Raw genomic sequence first — 18,191 nt, forward strand, 5'->3', positions numbered from 1 at the left:
CGGGTGCGTCATGGTATTCAAAAGTATGACGCACATCGGACAAATGACGCACCTCTCCCGGGGGTCGTATAGTGGGTCATACAATTGACAAGTGCATTACTACTTTGCATTGCATTTTAATTCAAAATAATTTAAAACGTAATTGTTACATGGACAATTATCTGAATAATTGATTTAATTTATGAAAATATCATATCACTGATGCCAACTTTACTGTTCTTTAAAATCTGAACCTGGAAATACATTTGACATAGCTATTTCACTGTCGTATCATAAGGTACGGGGGTATGTAGTTGCTGTCTGCTAATCATGGTCGTGTATTTTCATTGGTTAAGGTTAAAATCACTGGTGCATCACTGGATTAGCGTTATGAAATCTACCCTCTCCCGCTAGAGTTATTAACGCCACTGGCGCGGAGTTACAGCTCCCTAACGCTAATCCGCGGCATGGTTCAGACACAAAAATATGTACACCGCTTACATAACTCCACCGTAACTCCGTGAGTCTGAACATACCCTTAAATTATTTAAATGACTAGCCTCTCCAGGTAGACCTACTAGACTAGGCCAAGTAAGTGATTACTGAAAAAGGCTAGTCGCAGCATAAAGAAAAGGATAACGCTTATAACTACGTAATAAATTTGTGCATTGGGACAATGCCATACATATCCCTTTTCCACCCGTTAATTGCGGAGTTGATCCGAAATTGTGTAACCAGAGCCGTACCTGTGACGCGGAAATGTAGGCCAGTGTAAACGACGGGTAAGTATTGACATTGTGGAATGTATTCAGCATCAAATCAACCCGGGACAATCCCATGCACTTGCCTGTTGGTGGTGTAAACAGTCCTGCATATGTTTTCCCCGTTGGTTGCTATTGCTATCCTCTCTCAATATAGTATTTAATGTACATACAATTAAGTTAAAACTGATTCTGATTATTCGCTTATTAATAAATAAAACGTATGATTGTTATTTATTTTTATTAACGAGTAGACTCAATATTGCTATAAAAAAAATTGTTGGAGGTTTAATGGGCAGACCGTTAATAGGGTGTCTCTTCATGCGTGAGAGGGCAGGGTAATACTTTGATTATTCATTTACCCGGGTTGGTGTTTTGCAGTGTAAAAAGCATGCAGTTCGTGTCATTCCCGGGTTGACGAATCGGACTGAAAATTATTAAAATGGATATGAAAGGGTTCCTAGCAATATCATTTTATTGGCTCAACGTGTAGATCAATCAGTTTTAAGCTTGCCATAGTCATACTTAATGTTTTGGAGAACGACAACGCCCTCAAAACGCCCCTGAGAAACCTGTGAAAAACTTTTTGTGACGTCACTAAAAGTTATTTTTGTATTACAGAGATAGGAATTTAGCAGTAAATCATTGATTGATGCAAAAGCATGGTAGTAATTACTTATCGCTTTGATATTTTTATTCTTGGATAAGTATGTTAGCCTAATTGAATAAAATTAATTCATATTATCAACCATGTTTTTTTTTAAACGGATTTTAATTTCGTTTTTCAAGGCCATCTTTTACGAAATTCATAGCCAAATGCCTATCTTGCTGGGTACACGGAGTTATTTTGCGCATGCGTGAGAATCACAGATTCGATCTCCTTGGCCTCTCTCTCGACGAGTCGACCCTCCTCTCGCGAGCGATGTTTATTTCGCTATTTATTATACACGTATTATTGAAACATTCATTTTATTATTATTTCGTGGTAATTAACTGAAATTGATGGAAATTCGTCCACATCGTCTTGTTAACACGGGTGTTAACATCGTTTTGAAGAAACGGTTGGACGAGTAAATGGTGTTTGACAATGCCATGGCCGGGAGCTAGCTAGGCCTTTTTAGTAGCGATGACTGCTGGATACGGTGTTTAGTCGCCCGGCCAGAGGTGAGCTGAGAGCGTATGCTCCTTGATGTATCGTTGAGGGTGTTAATGGTAGGCACAATTGTGTTACTGTATTATGTATACACATTATTTATAAGTATGTTTATTAATATTGGTGTGTGCTGTAGTGTCCTGACTAACGCATTATTAAAATATTTTTTTGTTATTTATTACATGCCGCCCTAGCCTAGGCAACACTGAATAATAAATATAGGATTCCCAATAAAATGAATAGAGTAGAGGTGGATTTTCTCTAATGTAGTAATAAAGGTTATAACAGGCCAGGCCTAGTTAGGGGTATTTGAGCTTGTATTTGTATCATATATTATTAATACAGTAAATAAACAATTCATTTGTATTTTTACCTACCTACAGGTCTATAATTGGAGTGCAACTATGATAATTGATGGACGGGATAAGCAAATGTATTTATTGATTGGAATGGAAGTGCAAATGTTAGAGTCAAATTATAATATTAAGGTAACAGATACTGAGCATTGCTATTTTAAACTGTTGATCAAACCTACATAATACATTATACTAAATTATTATTTTGTTTTGAGGGCAGATAAACATGTGCTTATTCATTTTCCTTTTTTTCAGGTGAATAGAAAGATGCCCAGCGTACTTTATAATAGATGCTACTTGGATCATGCTTGCACGATACATATGCAGTATACTAAGACACCAAGTATAGAATGAGCGCAGACAATTACAATTACAGAACTAAATATTTATGAAGAATAGTAAAATATGCATAATAGAATTCTTTAGATGTGAGTGCTAGGGTTACAGTCATACTGTAACTATGGTAATGTACTACCAGACAGTACACTAGTAGCAGTGCATCATATAGTGTTTGTTTTTAACCATCTAAATGGGTCTGGGTATATAAACAAATAAACCACTACTGTACTTCTTTTTTTATTTATTTAGCCAAATACTATGTACAATGGACATTTATGAAAGAATCCATCTCTTGAATATGATGGAGCTGGCTGGTGTTGATAGAATTAAAATGTATCACTCAGGTCTCAAAAGTAATTTATGTCCCGTTTGAAAAATCCTGCTTGTTCCAAACTCATTATGATACATTTGTTCAATAAAATTCATTCCACACACTATTTCTGCCATATAATTTGTTGATGTTTACAATTTTATTACTAGTACTATAATTACAGTTCTTCAAAGCCATCTCATGTACTGTTGATTCCATAAATCTGCAAAGATAAGACCAATAAATGGATGGAAATGTACTATTATTTTTATTCAATCCTACCTAGGCCCTATAGTATTATATTTTATGACTTGGTAACAAACAGAAAGAGGTTATTATTTAATTACAGTTACTAACTAAACTATAATAATCCTCTCTGCCTCACCTCTGCTCTACTTAGTATTATTATATTACTATATTATTAGTCAATAACAAAAGTCAGAGCCAAAAACAAGTTCAACACAAGCTTACCTTTTTTATTTACGTCGCCTTTTACATACGTCTACGCCCGCGCCTTGTCCACTTCCTGGAGGTTCGTCGGTGGACCGGCGACTACTACTCTCTTGTACTGTAGGCCATGGAGTAACTCCATGTGTAGGCCTAGCCTAGTATCTATAGTACTAGCGAATTTAGAAGAAAATATAGTCTACTAGACCTAGCCTAATTTGTAGTCTGCGTGAGTGGTTTAGTGTGAGATGTACAAATACACCCTTTCTTCTTTTCACATACAATCTTTGCAGACATAACTTTTGATTGATTTGTGAAATATCGATATTTTCTACGACTGCAGCAACAGGGAGCTTGCAACACGTGAGTCTCGTGTAGGATGGGTTTGTTTATTTTGTTTACACCACACAGACCGCGAACGAAACAAGGCGGTGATTGGACTGTATTAAAATTCATTAACCAATCACAAAACGACTGCTGCCGTGGCTACAACCCCGGGTGTTTCAAACTCTAAATTTGACGATCTCGTACGTGCGTATAGAACGTTCATAAAAATTAAGATGGCGTGCCAGTTGGTCGGCCATTTTGCGGACGTTTTATACCAAAATTTAATTAATTTATTTCTCAAGTTCTACTAGGTATTTGAATCTAATTTTTTGTGTGCTGTTTATTAACATTAAAAGGATTCATACAAAGTCATTTTTGTGAAATTTTAAAATCCTTTCATATCCATTTTAAACAATTTTAATTTATCTCAAATGCATAAACGGCCAAATGTTTTGTCAAAAGCACTAACTGACTGTTGCGCAGAGTTTGGAAAAATATTTCATGCCAATAATACATCTGATATGTCAGGATTCAATTACAGATAACATGGCACAGCCCCGGATACGGCCATGACTATTCTTCGGTAGAAAAATCACATTTTTACATGGAAATAAGACGATTTAGACACTGAAACTGATAAATAATATGCCTGATGTGTTTATAATATATAAATCCAAAGGCAAACTAGAATTTAATTCGTCACTTTGACGAATTATAGGTGATCATTTTTATCATTTTAATGAAATTAACTTTTTTTAAACATGCATGTACGTTACCATACGATCGTAAAAAGTTGATGTACGCCATCCTATAACATGATGCATACACTTATAGTGCGGAGTTGTACCTATTATGTGTCATACAATATGTACAGTATATACTGTATATCTATATACAGTGTAGCATAGGTGAAATTACGGGACCCACATCATGTTCTAATTTTTTGGTATGATGGAATTATCAAAATAATAAATAGATAATGAATTGAGCAAATAAATATAAGGATTGGAAGAGAATTTGACACGTAGAAGCGCAATGCGCGCTCTTTGAAATTTATATAATTGATAATGTGATTTCACAAAATGGCGTATAAATGATGTCACGGATGAGTGATCATGCTGAAAAGCTTATTAGGACTAAGTTAGAGTATTTCAAAGACATTGTGAAATTTTTGTGATCATTGCTATTCAACTTTTTGAGATATTCGATACACAAAAAGTGTACAGAAAGAATAATAATAAAGATTTTGTACAATAACAATAGGTGATCATTTTATTCTAAATGATCACCTAATTACTGAAAAAAATGACAATGCTGTGGGTATCAGTGGCTGGATCTCAATGGAGATACAAATAAAATGCAAAAAGCTAAATCAAAACGATAAAGTAAACAGCCAGAAAAGTTAGCAGAGCTTTCGGGCAACACTAGCCCTTCATCATATAGATGCGTTGAGACAGCAAAAGTGCTCAATTGAACTCAAGAGCGAATATATATTTATGAATTAGATAGAACACGGGCGTCTATTACACGGTGTTTCACGTTAAACGATCTTCAGATAGACTGAACAATACCGTATCTCGAGGTGTTATAAGGCTTTAGTCAGGTGGTATGTAAATTTTCTTGTTATGACGACATTTTGAAATCAGTTCAGACCTTTTGTTTAACAAATTTGTTTTGTTTGCATTTAGAATACATAGCTTTTCATCTAAACAAAGACTAAAATGCCCATAAGCGGCGTTCTTAGTGGAGAAATATTTAATTACTTTCCATTTAATTGTGAACATTACGTCATTACTTTTCAAAGACCATACGTACTTTGAGAGCTCGGATTCTTTACTGTACGTTTCTTTTTTGAACGATTTCTTGTGATTGTTAAACCTAGTTTTAATAAACTGCCCACCCGTCATACCAATATATGTCTTAGTTTCGTTATTGGTTATGACGTTGGCGGAGTAGACAATTTCAGATGCGAGGCATGAACCATTTAGGGGGCATTCGGGTTTGTTGCGGCAATTGCACGCACTTTCTCGTTCTGTATGGGGGTTCAGTACATTGTGGTTATGCTTGCTAATTACATTTTTTACACATGGCATACAACTATAGCTTACTTTAACATTGTTCTTATTAAATATTTTATGTAATACGTGTCCATTGGGAAAATGTTTTTTAATTAATTGTAAAAAGGTTCGTGCAACATTTGTCTTAATGTTCGTACTGAATGGTGGGTTGAACCATATTATGTTTCTCCCTCTGTTTCTTCTTATACCGGATGCGGAGTGGTGGGTGTAGAGTAAGTTATCTTTGTGTTAGTCCAGATCCCTATGTCAAAAAAAGTGCCTTCGTGTGCAGATCATGGGGAAAGTGTAAACATTGTGTTTTATGAATATTTGAATCATGCTGGTTATAAAAACCTATGTTGTCAAATTTCTAAAATTCATCTTTTACCTCTGACCTCAATTTGATTGTTTTGACCCATTGAAAACAAAATGATCATATCTTTGCAACGCTTAGATTAAATGAAATAATTTTAGTGTCAAATTATTTGGGAGATGCATATTAATATTCGTTCTAATGGAAAAGTTTGTCCAAAAATGGCTGGAAGTATGATTTTTTGCATATTTGACCTTTGACCTACATATCATATAACTCCGTAACTAATAGTTGGACAAACTTTAAATAGGGCTCAAATTAATCTGGAGGTATATGTTTCTATTCAGTCTAATGAGAACTTTTTCAAGAAAATGACCCGAAATATTTTTATTGACCTTTGACCTGTACTGGTAGTACATATTTCTATAATCTCAAAAACTATTGACCGTAAAATGGTTGTTTTTGTGAAATGGTTCGAAAAATTTACATTTATATGTTGTATAATAACAACATTTTATAGAAGTGTAAAAGAATTCTATTTATGATCACTAACTTTGTAATTTATTAACATCACTAGCATTTGTTATAATATTAAAATGTGTCATATTTGCTGATTTTAAGCACTTCACATGAATTTATCAGAAAATATGTGTATTTAATATAAAATTTATTTTTTTTTATATAAAGAAAATTTAATTGTCTATCAAATAAGACTATTTTCAAATTATTATGGCTAAAACTTAATTAGATACAGGCAAAAAAGTGTATTTTTACTTATGTGAACAGCACCCTCAATCTTCATTTTTCCCCAAAAAATACCACATTTTCATGTGGTTTCATAAACTTAGCTGGTTGTAACTTTTTAAAAGATTTGTTGTCAGTGACGTGTAACTTCTAAGTAAGTTTCTGAGATAAAATGAAAACAATATTTTTATAGCTTGATATTTTTCCTGAGGTTATTACATGGTGCATGCTAAAAAGATTTTGATTTTGTGCTAAAAATACATCTTTTTGGTCCAGTACAAACAATCTTGTACAGCCATTCTTACACAAACCGCATATTTTATTGGAAAGATAATCATAATATCTATCCAATAAAATATGAATTTTGTGTATTAATATCTGCTAGATAGCTTTTATTAAACCAAAAAGATGGACTTTTAGCTCAAAATTAAAATATTTTTTTTGATGTGCATCATGTAATAACCTCAACAAACATATCAAGCTATCGGAATATTTTTCTCAATTTTTTCAGAAACTGACCTAGTACGTTATAAAAGTGGTATGTTAAGTGTAAAACCATCGAAAGATGGCCGACCAACCATCATGCCATCTTGGATTTTATTAACGTTCTAAACAAACGTACGCGGAATCTTCCGATTAATTTAAAACGCCCGCTTTTGCATCCACGGCAGCAGCTGTTTCGTGATTGGTTAAGAATGCCCAACTACAGCCAATGAGCTTCTTTCAAAGCGGACAGGAAGCGAACGTAAACAACACACGTCATACATCACACACACGATACACACATGTCAAGCCGATTCTAGGCTAGGCCGGCCGACCGAGAGTGTTTACATTTTCTCCGAAGATGAAAAGTTGGTTTTAAAGCCTCATTTACAGTTTTACCTAATGAAGTTTTTTGCATAAAACCTAATATGATATAAGCCCAATTGAAGGACAATGGTAGTAGTAGACGGCAAAAGACGAGAGCACCTCTTGAATGGACCTTGAATGATGATGGATTGCCTTGAATATCACGCATCGTGCATTAAACTAAAAAGGTGGACAATTTGTACCTGATGAAAAAAAAAACGGGTAAGCTCTACTTTTTTATTCGTGACTCTAAATAATGGCCATCATATAAACTGTAGTACAGTATTATTAAATATATGAATTATATTATTTATTTAATTTAACCTTTTGTTTACTAAAAATACTGCTGTTAATTCAAGTTACAAGCTTGACTTATATATTACTCAAACTTTGTTTACTCGACCATTACTGGGCAGTAGCTAGGCCTACCTATGGTACCAGTCGAGTTTTAGGGGCTATACCAATTACCTTTATATATATTATATACTTACTATCTTTTATCTTTGCAGATGGAATATTGACTTGTTGTGGCAAGAAATGCAAGGAATTAAAAACTGATTTTACAGCATTGTAGATTTATGTTGCATTAATAATAATTCTATTTAAACATAGAAGAATCTTAAAATGTGGACCAAGGAGTATTGTTCAGATTTATAAACATTTTAATTGTATAATAAATAATATATGTTTTAGTCAATTTGAAAGAGTAGGGCCTATATAATTTTATATTTATTTAATTTCTTGCTGAATGAAAATAAATGAATTAAATGTACACTTGTCTCAATGCTATTTTTTATATTACACACCTAGTCAACCATTTTCAAACATTGGCCTATTTTTGTTCACCATTTATTTATGATGTAGCTGTCTACCTAGTTGTTGAAATATTGGATGGTTATCAAGCTTGGTTAAAAACAATGGCCAATACTGTATATACTTATATAGGACAGGCAGCTCTATCATTGCAAAAAAATTTCAAAAATTTGTCTGTCCAGCGTCAGCGTGTGACACACTGACATGACCCTTTGGAAAATCCATAGAGGAGGCATGCGCGTCCTCTGGGACACGTTGGTTTGAGAAAAAATCGAGTTGAATACAGTGCAGTTGTCCAGTTGGATAGTACAGTATAAGGTTTTCCGAACAATGCCTAATGCGTGCTGTATTTGAGGGTGCAACAGGACCCCAACATCCCACCCACATGTATCCTTTCTCCTTTTTCCAAGCCAAGTGGACCAAGTGGAAACTTTAAAAAAATGGGAGGATTTCGTAAAATTAACTAGAAAAGGATACATCTGGAAGCCGTCTCATAAAATATGCACCGAGCATTTTTGTATAGAAGATAACATAAACCACACCGAAATGCAAGAGATGGGAAAGAAGGGGAAAAAGATAAGATACCGTCTTCGTCCTGGCGCTTTCCCAACATTGAAATCGCCAGTAATAGAAGAGAATAGGGATGATAGCACGAAGCCAAAAAAGAAGATGCGGACCTGTAATCGGAGGCGAGAGGTCAATAGGGTAGGCATACAGTACTCAAATCACAAAACATTTTGTTTATCATAAATTGCCCAGATAGAATATTGGTATTGTACTAAAATACAACTTACGAATAGAAACAATCTCCATTTAGGCCTAGGCCCTAATTTATGAATTGAAATACAGTAGAACCTCCATTTTACGTACGGTACGGGACCGAAAGGCGTACGTAAAACAAAGGATTCGTAAAATCAAGGTTGACCTTAAATTGACCCCAAATACGTAGAGATCGTAGCTATAAAGGCTACCCTGTTTGTCTACTTTATTGAACAGGATGCAGGTTGTCACTAGCTAGGCCTTGCCTAGACTATTCAGGCCAGGCTAGGCTAGCAGGCCTAGCAAGATGTGAGGCCTAACTAGAAAAGTACAGTACTGTACAGTATATACAGGCTGTGAGATGTTTAAATAAAGTTTAAAATATCAATGTTCTTGTATTTTCTATCAATAAAAACAGTCGCTGCTTAAATGCACGTGCGTAGCTTGACTCAAACACACAGCAGAATTCCACACACAGCCATGATTGTGGCTTTGTGTGCTTTGTTGTTGTTAAATTGCGCCCTCAATGTAAGAAAATGATGACGTCATCGGTTATTTTAAGCGTACGTAAAATCAAGGGAACGTAAATTCAGGGTACGTAAAACACAGGTTCTACTGTATAATAATTGTGGATAGAAATAATCTCCGTGTAGGCCTAAACTTCTTCGTAGATGCATGACGGCTAATTTAAAAATAGCAAAATTTTGAACGCGCGTTACGCACAGTACTTTTTAAATTGCCGTACGAAATAATGGTATGCGGCATACAGGGTCTAGCATTGTCACTAGACTCTATAACTTATTATACCGTCTTAGGCCTACAATCGTTTTAGATTAGTTCAATCTGGTAAATACGCATAGGCCAAAAAAACGCAGAAATTATTTATTTATTTCTTCTTTTTTTTCAGATTTTAGCCAGCCGTGGTCCAAGTACATCGTCGGTATGTAGGCCTTTTTCACGGATGGCAAACAATGCTGTGCAGGGAAGCGTAACCAACAGAAATAACATAGCACACCACAGTGTATAAAAGCATAATAGGCGCCGCAACTGCATCGCGGGAAAAACGGTGGTGACAAACGCTTATGCTTATACACGGGTGTTTTTTTTTAGGGATTTTAAGCGAACAAAAAAAACAATTTCTAATTTTTTTTCAGACATACAGTGATGTTTTAGGCCAATCTTTTAAGAAAATGTTACAGTAACTTTATTTTCTCATACGATCATCCATCCGTTCAGGGGTTACAATTTTTTAATTAACATGGTGTCTTGAAATCCAGCACAGCATTGTTTGTCATCGGTCGAAGATGTCTTCCATTTCGTGAAAAGGCTTATACAAAAAGTCTATGCCTATCTACCAATTAAAATTAATGCAGGGAGTCATTAGATTAATTTTGATTAAATCCCTATGGAAATTATTTCTAGTACTGTTTTTTAAATGTAATAATTACTATATTTTTGTACATAGGCACAAGGACAGTATGTGCAGTCTTCAGGTAATGCCAATATTAATACTAAACTTTTTTACATTGATGATTCTGTCTTCACTATCAAACTACTATGCTTACATATGATGGTTCTATGACATCATCATGTCCATATATGGGCACATCACATTTTTTTGTCACATAAAGTTTGACAGTGTAGACAGAGCTTAAGGCCAATTGTTTTTATTGCACACTTATATATCTTGATTTGATGTCAATCAAATACTTGTCAATGCTGTTTTTTGACATGACAAATTTACTTCACAATAGATTCAGATGATGAAGGAAGAAATATAAGAGGCACACGTGGCGCATTCAATTTATATTCGGAATCCGACAGTGATAGTGACCATGACGATGCAGATGCGGACTACATTGCTCCAGATGACCAAACAGATTATATAGAACCAGCGGATACTGTTAGAGATCAGCGAAAATATATCGTTGGTCAAAGAGAATTAATGGCTCTCTTTGACAGGTGTCGGCAGTGTGGAGGGAAAGCAGATAGAAAAATAAAGAGAGAGTGTGGAACAGCAGTAGAGATAGAGTCAAAGTGCAGAAATCGAAGTTGCGACTATCAATTTGAATGGATGAGCCAACCAAAACATGGAAAAATGTTTTTGTTTAACATTCTTTTGTCTGCCGCTATTCTTGTGTCATGTAAGATAAGGTTTATTCTTTTTAATTTTTATGAAGGCTTGAAATAATCTAAAAGTTTACGGTTCAATCAACATGGACACTATTTACAGTACATAAATACATTTTTTTATATTTCTAGGTTGTTGTATAACACAGTTTTTAAGAGCTATAAGATTTTTAAACATTGCAGTTTTTACTGATAGAACATATTTTTACCACCAGAAATGGTAAGTACAGTACAACTATTATTATATTTTTTAAATGGTCTATCGCATTCATTTACTTCTGCTGCCTCTCGCTTATGGAATGACCTACCCGCCTCAATTCGATCATGTTCTTCTACTATCGCCTTTAAATCTGCCTTAAAAACTCAAATTCAAATTAGCTCTCTCATACACCGTGCCTTTAATCACTTACTGCTGGAATTGGCGCTTTACAAATTCGTATTATTATTCACAGCAATAAACGCTCATTGGAGCTCGATGATGTGTTATGTTTTTTTTTTAGGTATTTGCTGCCAGCTGTGTCCTGTGTTTTCGCAGCGCAGAGAGAACACAATTTCAAGAGCAACATGAATATTTCATGTGATATGCGCTGCGATAGCCCAGGACATACAGCCAAGTTTGGCACGTATACCACAATTGATGCAGACACCCATAAAGTAATCCACATTGAAGTGGTCCAAGTAAGTCGTCAAGTCAAATTTTCTCCATCTTCATTGTACCATAATACTTTACCTGTACTGTGCTTATAACAATGTTGGACATGCCACCTCCTAAATTATTGGTAATAACTTTTTAACTGAATTTGTTTTACAGAAAGATGAATGTTCGAATTCACCAGCAATGGAACTGGAGGGGCTGAAAAGAACATTGATGGTTTTAAAAGGTTACGGAGTTACCGTGGAAAGAATTGTTTCCGACAGACATAGTAGTGTAGCTGCCTACCTCAAAAATTCCATGCAGAATATAATACTCTACTTTGATGTGTGGCATGTTGCTAAAGGCAAGTATTTAACTACTTCAATTCATCACCTTTGCTGGACCAGCACTAATATGGTTATTATTATAAAATTATACACTCAACTGTTCAGTACAGTTGTCCATTTAATTGCCAACAATATTTTTGATTTTTTTAAAAATAAAAAGCGTGTATACTATTTGAAGATGTTTAATATGATCAAACTGCTTAGTTAAATAAATATAAAAACTGTATTTTCTTAAATTGACATGCAGGTGTAAAAAAACAATGTCTGAAGGGTGTAAAGCTTAAAGACTGTGACCAGATAACAAAATGGATCAAATCTATTGTAACTATGATTTATTGGATTGCGTCAACTACACCCGAGACTAAAGATTTGAGTTACGACAAGGAACTAAGAGTCCAAAAATTTAAAAGCATATACAATCATGTAAGAGGGATACATGAACATGAAACTCCCTTGTATCCCAAATGCATGCATGGTGAACTGGAAGAACAGGATTACATTCTCCCAAGTAAGTATCTCATGTGTATAATTAAGTAGTAACCAATCTCAATCAAGGTGAAAATTGCACACTGACAAACGAACATTTTACAATTTTATAATGTTTACTGTAATGTCTAAACACATGATTTGTTATTATCTCGAATACAGGCTCTAAAGCTGAGGATTCTGAATTCTTCATATCTTTTAAAATCAGTTCAACAGTTATCACCTACTATCCAGACATATTCTAACGAATCATTCCATCAAGTTATCAATCACTTCGCTCCAAAAATGCATCCATACCGTTTCAAGGGAATGATTGCAAGGTAGTATTATACATCTTCCCAAAACAAGCTAAAAAATGAAACAAACAAAAATTACTCGAGTCATTGGAATGGTGAAAGACAAACAAATTTTGTTACTATTTTCAGAACGTACATTGCTGCACTGCATTGTAATGAGAATGCCAGCAAGAAAATAAAAAAGGCGAGAAAGAGTATTCATTGTGGTATTCTAGAGCCAAAAAAGACTGGGTGGCAAAAAAACATTTAGTTAACCCCACTTTTGGTAAGATTGATTTATTTATTTAAAAAATATAACATAATTATATGTTTTCTGTAATCGAAAAGTCTTATTATTATTTATTTGGTTTTCCTTTCAGAATACGCAATTAACGTCATTGAAATGGCAATGTACATGGCAAAAACAAATACAAAAGAACTATATTACACACCAGAGATAATGTGTGACCCAGGCACTATTGCAGAGAAAATGCCAAAACCTGACAAAAATGAGTTTGTAGCCCAGTTACTAAGCAGATTTAAACCTACAACATAATGAATTGGAGTCTACTTTATCTATCCAATGGTGGATATTTGAACCCTGTGTAATTGTTGGCTTCATCTGGGAAAACATCTCGTATTTTTTTCATAACACAAGATGGCATTGGTATTCTTCGGTCCTTGCCAAGAAACCCCCAGCACCAACGTACAAATTGGCGGTATGCAGTATATCTGTATCGCCTGGAAAAATGTACAAACAAAAGAAAAATACATGTTATTGTGTTCAAATTATTTATTTATTTGTCTTGTAAGATTCCCGTCATGTACATTCCTCCAGTTGGAAATTAATAGTAGATTGATATACATATGATATGATGTAATATATTTTTACTTTGCTTTTTACTTTTACTCTGTACAGTACCTTTCTATTGCACCTTCCACCACATGTTCTTGGTATTGCGAGACATACTGCCAATACGCAATTTGTAGTGTTGCTGGGTTTAAAATTGCAGGTTCGAACCATGGGTGTGTTGTTACGCACCCAGTGTGCTGAGGTCCCTCCTTATTTTTGTTGTTGATTTTTTCTACCTGTAACAAAATACAAAGAAAACATGTAAAAAATTAATTTAAAGCCAAAAAATAGTTGGTCCGAGTCAGATTTAATGGGTTTTTGGTTATATTAAGCCATTTATTTTGTCTTTTTATTTACTAAAACTGTAAAACGGCCTACTATACCGTACTATATTCGAAATTTGATTTTATATCTTCATTCTTCATGTGACAATGCAATTCTTGAATTTGTGTTTTTTCTGAAAATAATTAATTATTAGAAATTAATATTACATGTTGGCAACAGTATCTATTCTCCCATGTTTCTTCTTCCACACAGTTTCCACATTCACACCTATTTAAACAAAATCATAGATTACACATTAATGTGGCTCATTGTTTCCTACTTTCGCAACGTGTATAGTAGAGCCCTAAATATATACAGTAGATAATTAATATGATTTGTGAAAGTGTAGTTGCAGTAATTTTAATGTACTGCCTAATTTAATTAATTATGCCTACATTTAGTCATTACATAATAATAGGTTGTACTAGCATACTATTACTAGCCTAGACCTAATGTACAAAATGCTAATATGGTGGACTGCCTCTCTGCTTAGCTAGCCTACCATACATACCTACTATACTAATCTACTCTGTAGTCTATTTTTTATATTCTAAAAGTAATTCTCCTACCTAGCCTAAAATAATACTAATAGTAGCCTACTACTAGGGGTGTGTAGAAAGCGACGACCTCGAATTGGACGACCCCAACGACCCGGGCGACCTCGAATTGAACGACCCATAACACGAAACCGACGACCCTTATAGCCTAGCCTAGGCCTAAGTGTGGTATAACATCCCGAAGCCGAACATAGCCAAAGATCTTTAAACTATACCTTATTATATAATACTCGCAAGCAAGCAATTGATTGAAAAAATACAGAAATATCGCCATTTGATACTGATTGTGTCGACACGAACAAACGAAAAGATATGGAACGCCAAAAGTGCATCATTAAAACTGCATTCGACATATTAAAAATAAATTAAAAAGAAATAAATATTATACAATACATGGTTAAACCATGGACGTATAATTACATCTCGTCTTCTTATAACGAACACTATAGGCCTACCAAGCAGCGTAACATGTGCATGGGGGGATATGACCGGTTGGGCCGCCGACAAGTTGAGCCGCCGGTAATTTCTATGAAACGGCCAGTGCGTCTTTTACGACATTTCGCGTAGTGATAGAGTGGTGTCCTAGTAGGCCCTACATAAGTTCATGGTCTTTAGGTTTATTGTGTCATGAAAATAAATAATAATTACATACTACAATTTTGTTGGTTTGAAACAGCAAAGGAAAGTAGTCATATTTAATAATTTAATTGTTTTTAATCTTTCAAGGTAAAAATGCAGTGCACTCCATAATATTTTTCTCGCGTGTATGCCTACCACGTAAAATCACGTTGTCTCTCAGGACTAATAGAGTATTGATATTCTTCGAATGAGGTTAAATAATTATTATTTTTTATTTACTATCTTTTAATATCATATTTTATTGAATTTTACAATGTTAATACACAAAATATTTTACTAAAAAACGGTGATTTTATGCAATTATTTTACTTCAACTGCCGCCTGAGGGGGCAACATGTTTACGTCATTTTTGGCTAAAAACGATCATTTTCGGTCATGTTTTAGGCCTTATATTTTGGAATCTACAAGTCAGATATTCATAATTATTTCTCTTTAATTATAATATTTAATAATATATACTAAAAACCGTGATATATAAACTTTGGAATATACATCGTTATATCTAATAATTAATATAAATAGAACTTCTATTAAATAGAAACGAGCACCAGCGAAAGTAAGCATTTGACGTTTCATAGAAAATAACGTTTTCTGGCGGCGCCTCAACTTGTCGGCGGCTCAACTTGGCCTAATCCTGCATGGGGAGGGCCATAAGAAAGCTTTACATTTCACACATGCATTGTATACGGTCAAACCATGGAGGTATAAAAATATTTTTACCAAACCATGGAGCTGGTCAAACCATGGATATACCTCCATGGTCAAACCTTACCTGCTGCTGAAAAAGGGGCCTGGTTTGCCATGTTTATGATATTTCGTGTGCTAATCGAGTCGAATGCAGTTTTAATGATGCACTCTTGGCGTTCCATATCTGTTCGTTTGTTCGTGTCAACACATTCAGTATCAAATGGCGATATTTCTGTATTTTTTCAATCAATTGCTTGCTTGCGAGTATTATATAAGGTATGGTTTAAAGATCTTTGGTTATGTTCGGCTTCGGGATGTTATACCATACTTAGGCCTAGGCTAGGCTAGGCTATAGGGGTCGTCGGTTTCGTGTTATGGGTCGTCCAATTCTAGGTCGTCCAATTCGAGGTCGCCCGGGTCGTTGGGGTCGTCCAATTCGAGGTCGTCGCTTTCTACACACCCCTACTACTAGGCCTGGTAATTATAATAACTACAACTTCCTGATACTGATAGTACTAGTCTAACTAGCCAGGACTAGGCTAGGCTATATCATATATGAGCCTAGGCCTATAGTAGTAGTAGGACTATTGAATATAGCCTAGGCCTCTAGCTCTATCTCTAATATAGCTAGGCCTAGTAGCAGGTGGACTATATTTATATAGGCCTAGCTAGGCCTAGGCCTCTGTACTAGGATAGGCCTATGTTAGCTAGCCTAGGCCTAGTAGGCAGGACAGGGAGGCTTTATTTTCGCGTTGAGTACAAAGAGTGAAAAATCGAAAAGGTGGGAACAGCAGTAACTCCAAAAGTAGGTCTAAAAAAACGGAGGGTCCCATCACATCTCTCTTACTTATCGCTTACCATTCTCGACCTTGCCTAACATGCATGTTAGGTGGAAGCCCAAACCGTTCGAATTCCCTGGCCCGATGAGCGTCAGGAGGTAGGCCTAGGCCTAACCGATCGTCTGCTGCGGGCCTTTGCAATGGTGGTAGACGTGGGTCATTATCGAACGGTCTTAAATTGTCAGGATTTACTGGTAATAAATCTTCTTCTATTTCTATATCCGCTACAAAATATTCCTCTTCACTATCCATTCCAAAATAATGATAAAAATAAACTAAACACTCCTCCGTCGATAGTGGAAAAAAAATGGCGTCGGGGTTTCTCCATAGCGATCGTCGTGTAATTGATATTTTCACACATGCGCACTGTATCTACGTTTCTCCAGCTTCCCGGTGCAAAACGTTAGTCAATTTGCAGAAGATTGCCATAAGAACAGATTTTAAAACTCATTTTAAAAAATAATCGGTTGACAAACAAACAAAAATTTTATCCGAAAACATTTAAAACATATTCATAAACAAAAATGTAAAGCGGATAAGCCAACGCTGTAATAGTATAGAGCCAATCTGCAAAAGTCTGTGAATGACGCATTCTCCTAATGCAAATTTTTCTTTTTGTGACGTCACAAAAAGATTTTTTGTCACCGATTAGAGGGGGACCCAGACATCCATAATATTTAGCATGAAGGTCACTGACATGATTCTATGCGTACTTTCCGATAATGAAACTAACTCATTTTTTTTAACATTGTTTCATATCCATTTTAAAACAAAGTTTTTGGGAAAAAAATGAAGATTGAGGGCGCTGTTCACACAAGTAAAAATACACTTTTTTGCCTGTATCTTATTTATTATAAAAAATGGCCACCATTTTTAATTATGCAAATTAAGGCCTTAGATGGCCGAATTTCGCTTGGGATCCGCCATATTCGTAATCAGCGAGGTCGAAATATCCTAAATCAAGTGGATCCCAGCTTCTACCCAAAAATGCTTCTTACACCATATTTCAGAGGAAATAGAACTTGTCTATTAATACATATGTTCCTTATGCTGCCTCACCAAGTTGTTATATAATTACAGTATATTGAATTTATAATAAATAAAAATTATTATTAAGGTAAGATATGTACTAAATTAATAAAATATTGATTAAACTACTAAACTGTATTTGAAAATGACACATTCATACAGTATTTATAATTAACAAATGGTG

The 18,191-nt window shown here is 34.9% G+C and overlaps 2 protein-coding genes and 2 long non-coding RNA genes across 4 annotated transcripts; 3 read left to right on the forward strand and 1 right to left on the reverse strand.

Annotated features, from left to right (window-relative positions):
• Positions 1 to 1,689: 1,689 nt before the first annotated feature.
• Positions 1,690 to 3,070, forward strand: LOC140048017 (uncharacterized). Its single transcript, XR_011845029.1, has 3 exons — positions 1,690 to 1,952; positions 2,277 to 2,381; positions 2,505 to 3,070. It is a non-coding gene; the product is annotated as an uncharacterized lncRNA (long non-coding RNA).
• Positions 3,071 to 10,135: 7,065 nt separating this feature from the next.
• LOC140047942 (uncharacterized) lies at positions 10,136 to 11,074 on the forward strand. The gene is made up of 3 exons (XR_011845001.1): positions 10,136 to 10,147; positions 10,673 to 10,700; positions 10,962 to 11,074. It is a non-coding gene; the product is annotated as an uncharacterized lncRNA (long non-coding RNA).
• Positions 11,075 to 11,152: 78 nt separating this feature from the next.
• Positions 11,153 to 13,049, forward strand: LOC140046595 (uncharacterized). The gene is made up of 6 exons (XM_072091289.1): positions 11,153 to 11,351; positions 11,470 to 11,557; positions 11,838 to 12,015; positions 12,149 to 12,335; positions 12,566 to 12,826; positions 12,967 to 13,049. The coding sequence occupies exons 1-6, from the start codon at positions 11,153 to 11,155 to the stop codon at positions 13,047 to 13,049; spliced, it is 996 nt and encodes a 331-aa protein (XP_071947390.1).
• Positions 13,014 to 17,326, reverse strand: LOC140048018 (P2X purinoceptor 7-like). Its single transcript, XM_072093029.1, has 5 exons — positions 16,998 to 17,326; positions 14,424 to 14,484; positions 14,002 to 14,168; positions 13,651 to 13,820; positions 13,014 to 13,152 (listed from the first exon to the last, which is right to left on the reverse strand). Exons 1-4 carry the CDS (start codon positions 17,228 to 17,230, stop codon positions 13,652 to 13,654), a joined length of 630 nt encoding a protein of 209 aa, XP_071949130.1. The 5' UTR covers positions 17,231 to 17,326; the 3' UTR covers positions 13,014 to 13,152; position 13,651.
• Positions 17,327 to 18,191: the final 865 nt, after the last annotated feature.

The sequence above is a fragment of the Antedon mediterranea genome, chromosome 4, assembly GCF_964355755.1.
Source record: "Antedon mediterranea chromosome 4, ecAntMedi1.1, whole genome shotgun sequence".
NCBI classification, from domain to species: Eukaryota; Metazoa; Echinodermata; class Crinoidea; order Comatulida; family Antedonidae; genus Antedon; species Antedon mediterranea.

What these genes read in the sequence shown, in the direction of transcription:
- LOC140046595 (XM_072091289.1), top strand. Translation starts at nt 11,153, where the DNA reads ATGGCTCTCTTTGACAGGTGTCGGCAGTGTGGAGGGAAAGCAGATAGA. An exon ending in TATTTTTACCACCAGAAATG is followed by an intron (nt 11,558 to 11,837) that starts GTAAGTACAGTA and finishes TTTTTTTTTTAG; the next exon opens with GTATTTGCTGCCAGCTGTGT. An exon ending in ACAGGATTACATTCTCCCAA is followed by an intron (nt 12,827 to 12,966) that starts GTAAGTATCTCA and finishes TCTCGAATACAG; the next exon opens with GCTCTAAAGCTGAGGATTCT.
- LOC140048018 (XM_072093029.1), bottom strand. Translation starts at nt 17,230, where the DNA reads ATGGATAGTGAAGAGGAATATTTTGTAGCGGATATAGAAATAGAAGAA. An exon ending in GTTAGGCAAGGTCGAGAATG is followed by an intron (nt 14,485 to 16,997) that starts GTAAGCGATAAG and finishes TTGTTTAAATAG; the next exon opens with GTGTGAATGTGGAAACTGTG. An exon ending in GTGGAAGGTGCAATAGAAAG is followed by an intron (nt 13,821 to 14,001) that starts GTACTGTACAGA and finishes ACATTTTTCCAG; the next exon opens with GCGATACAGATATACTGCAT.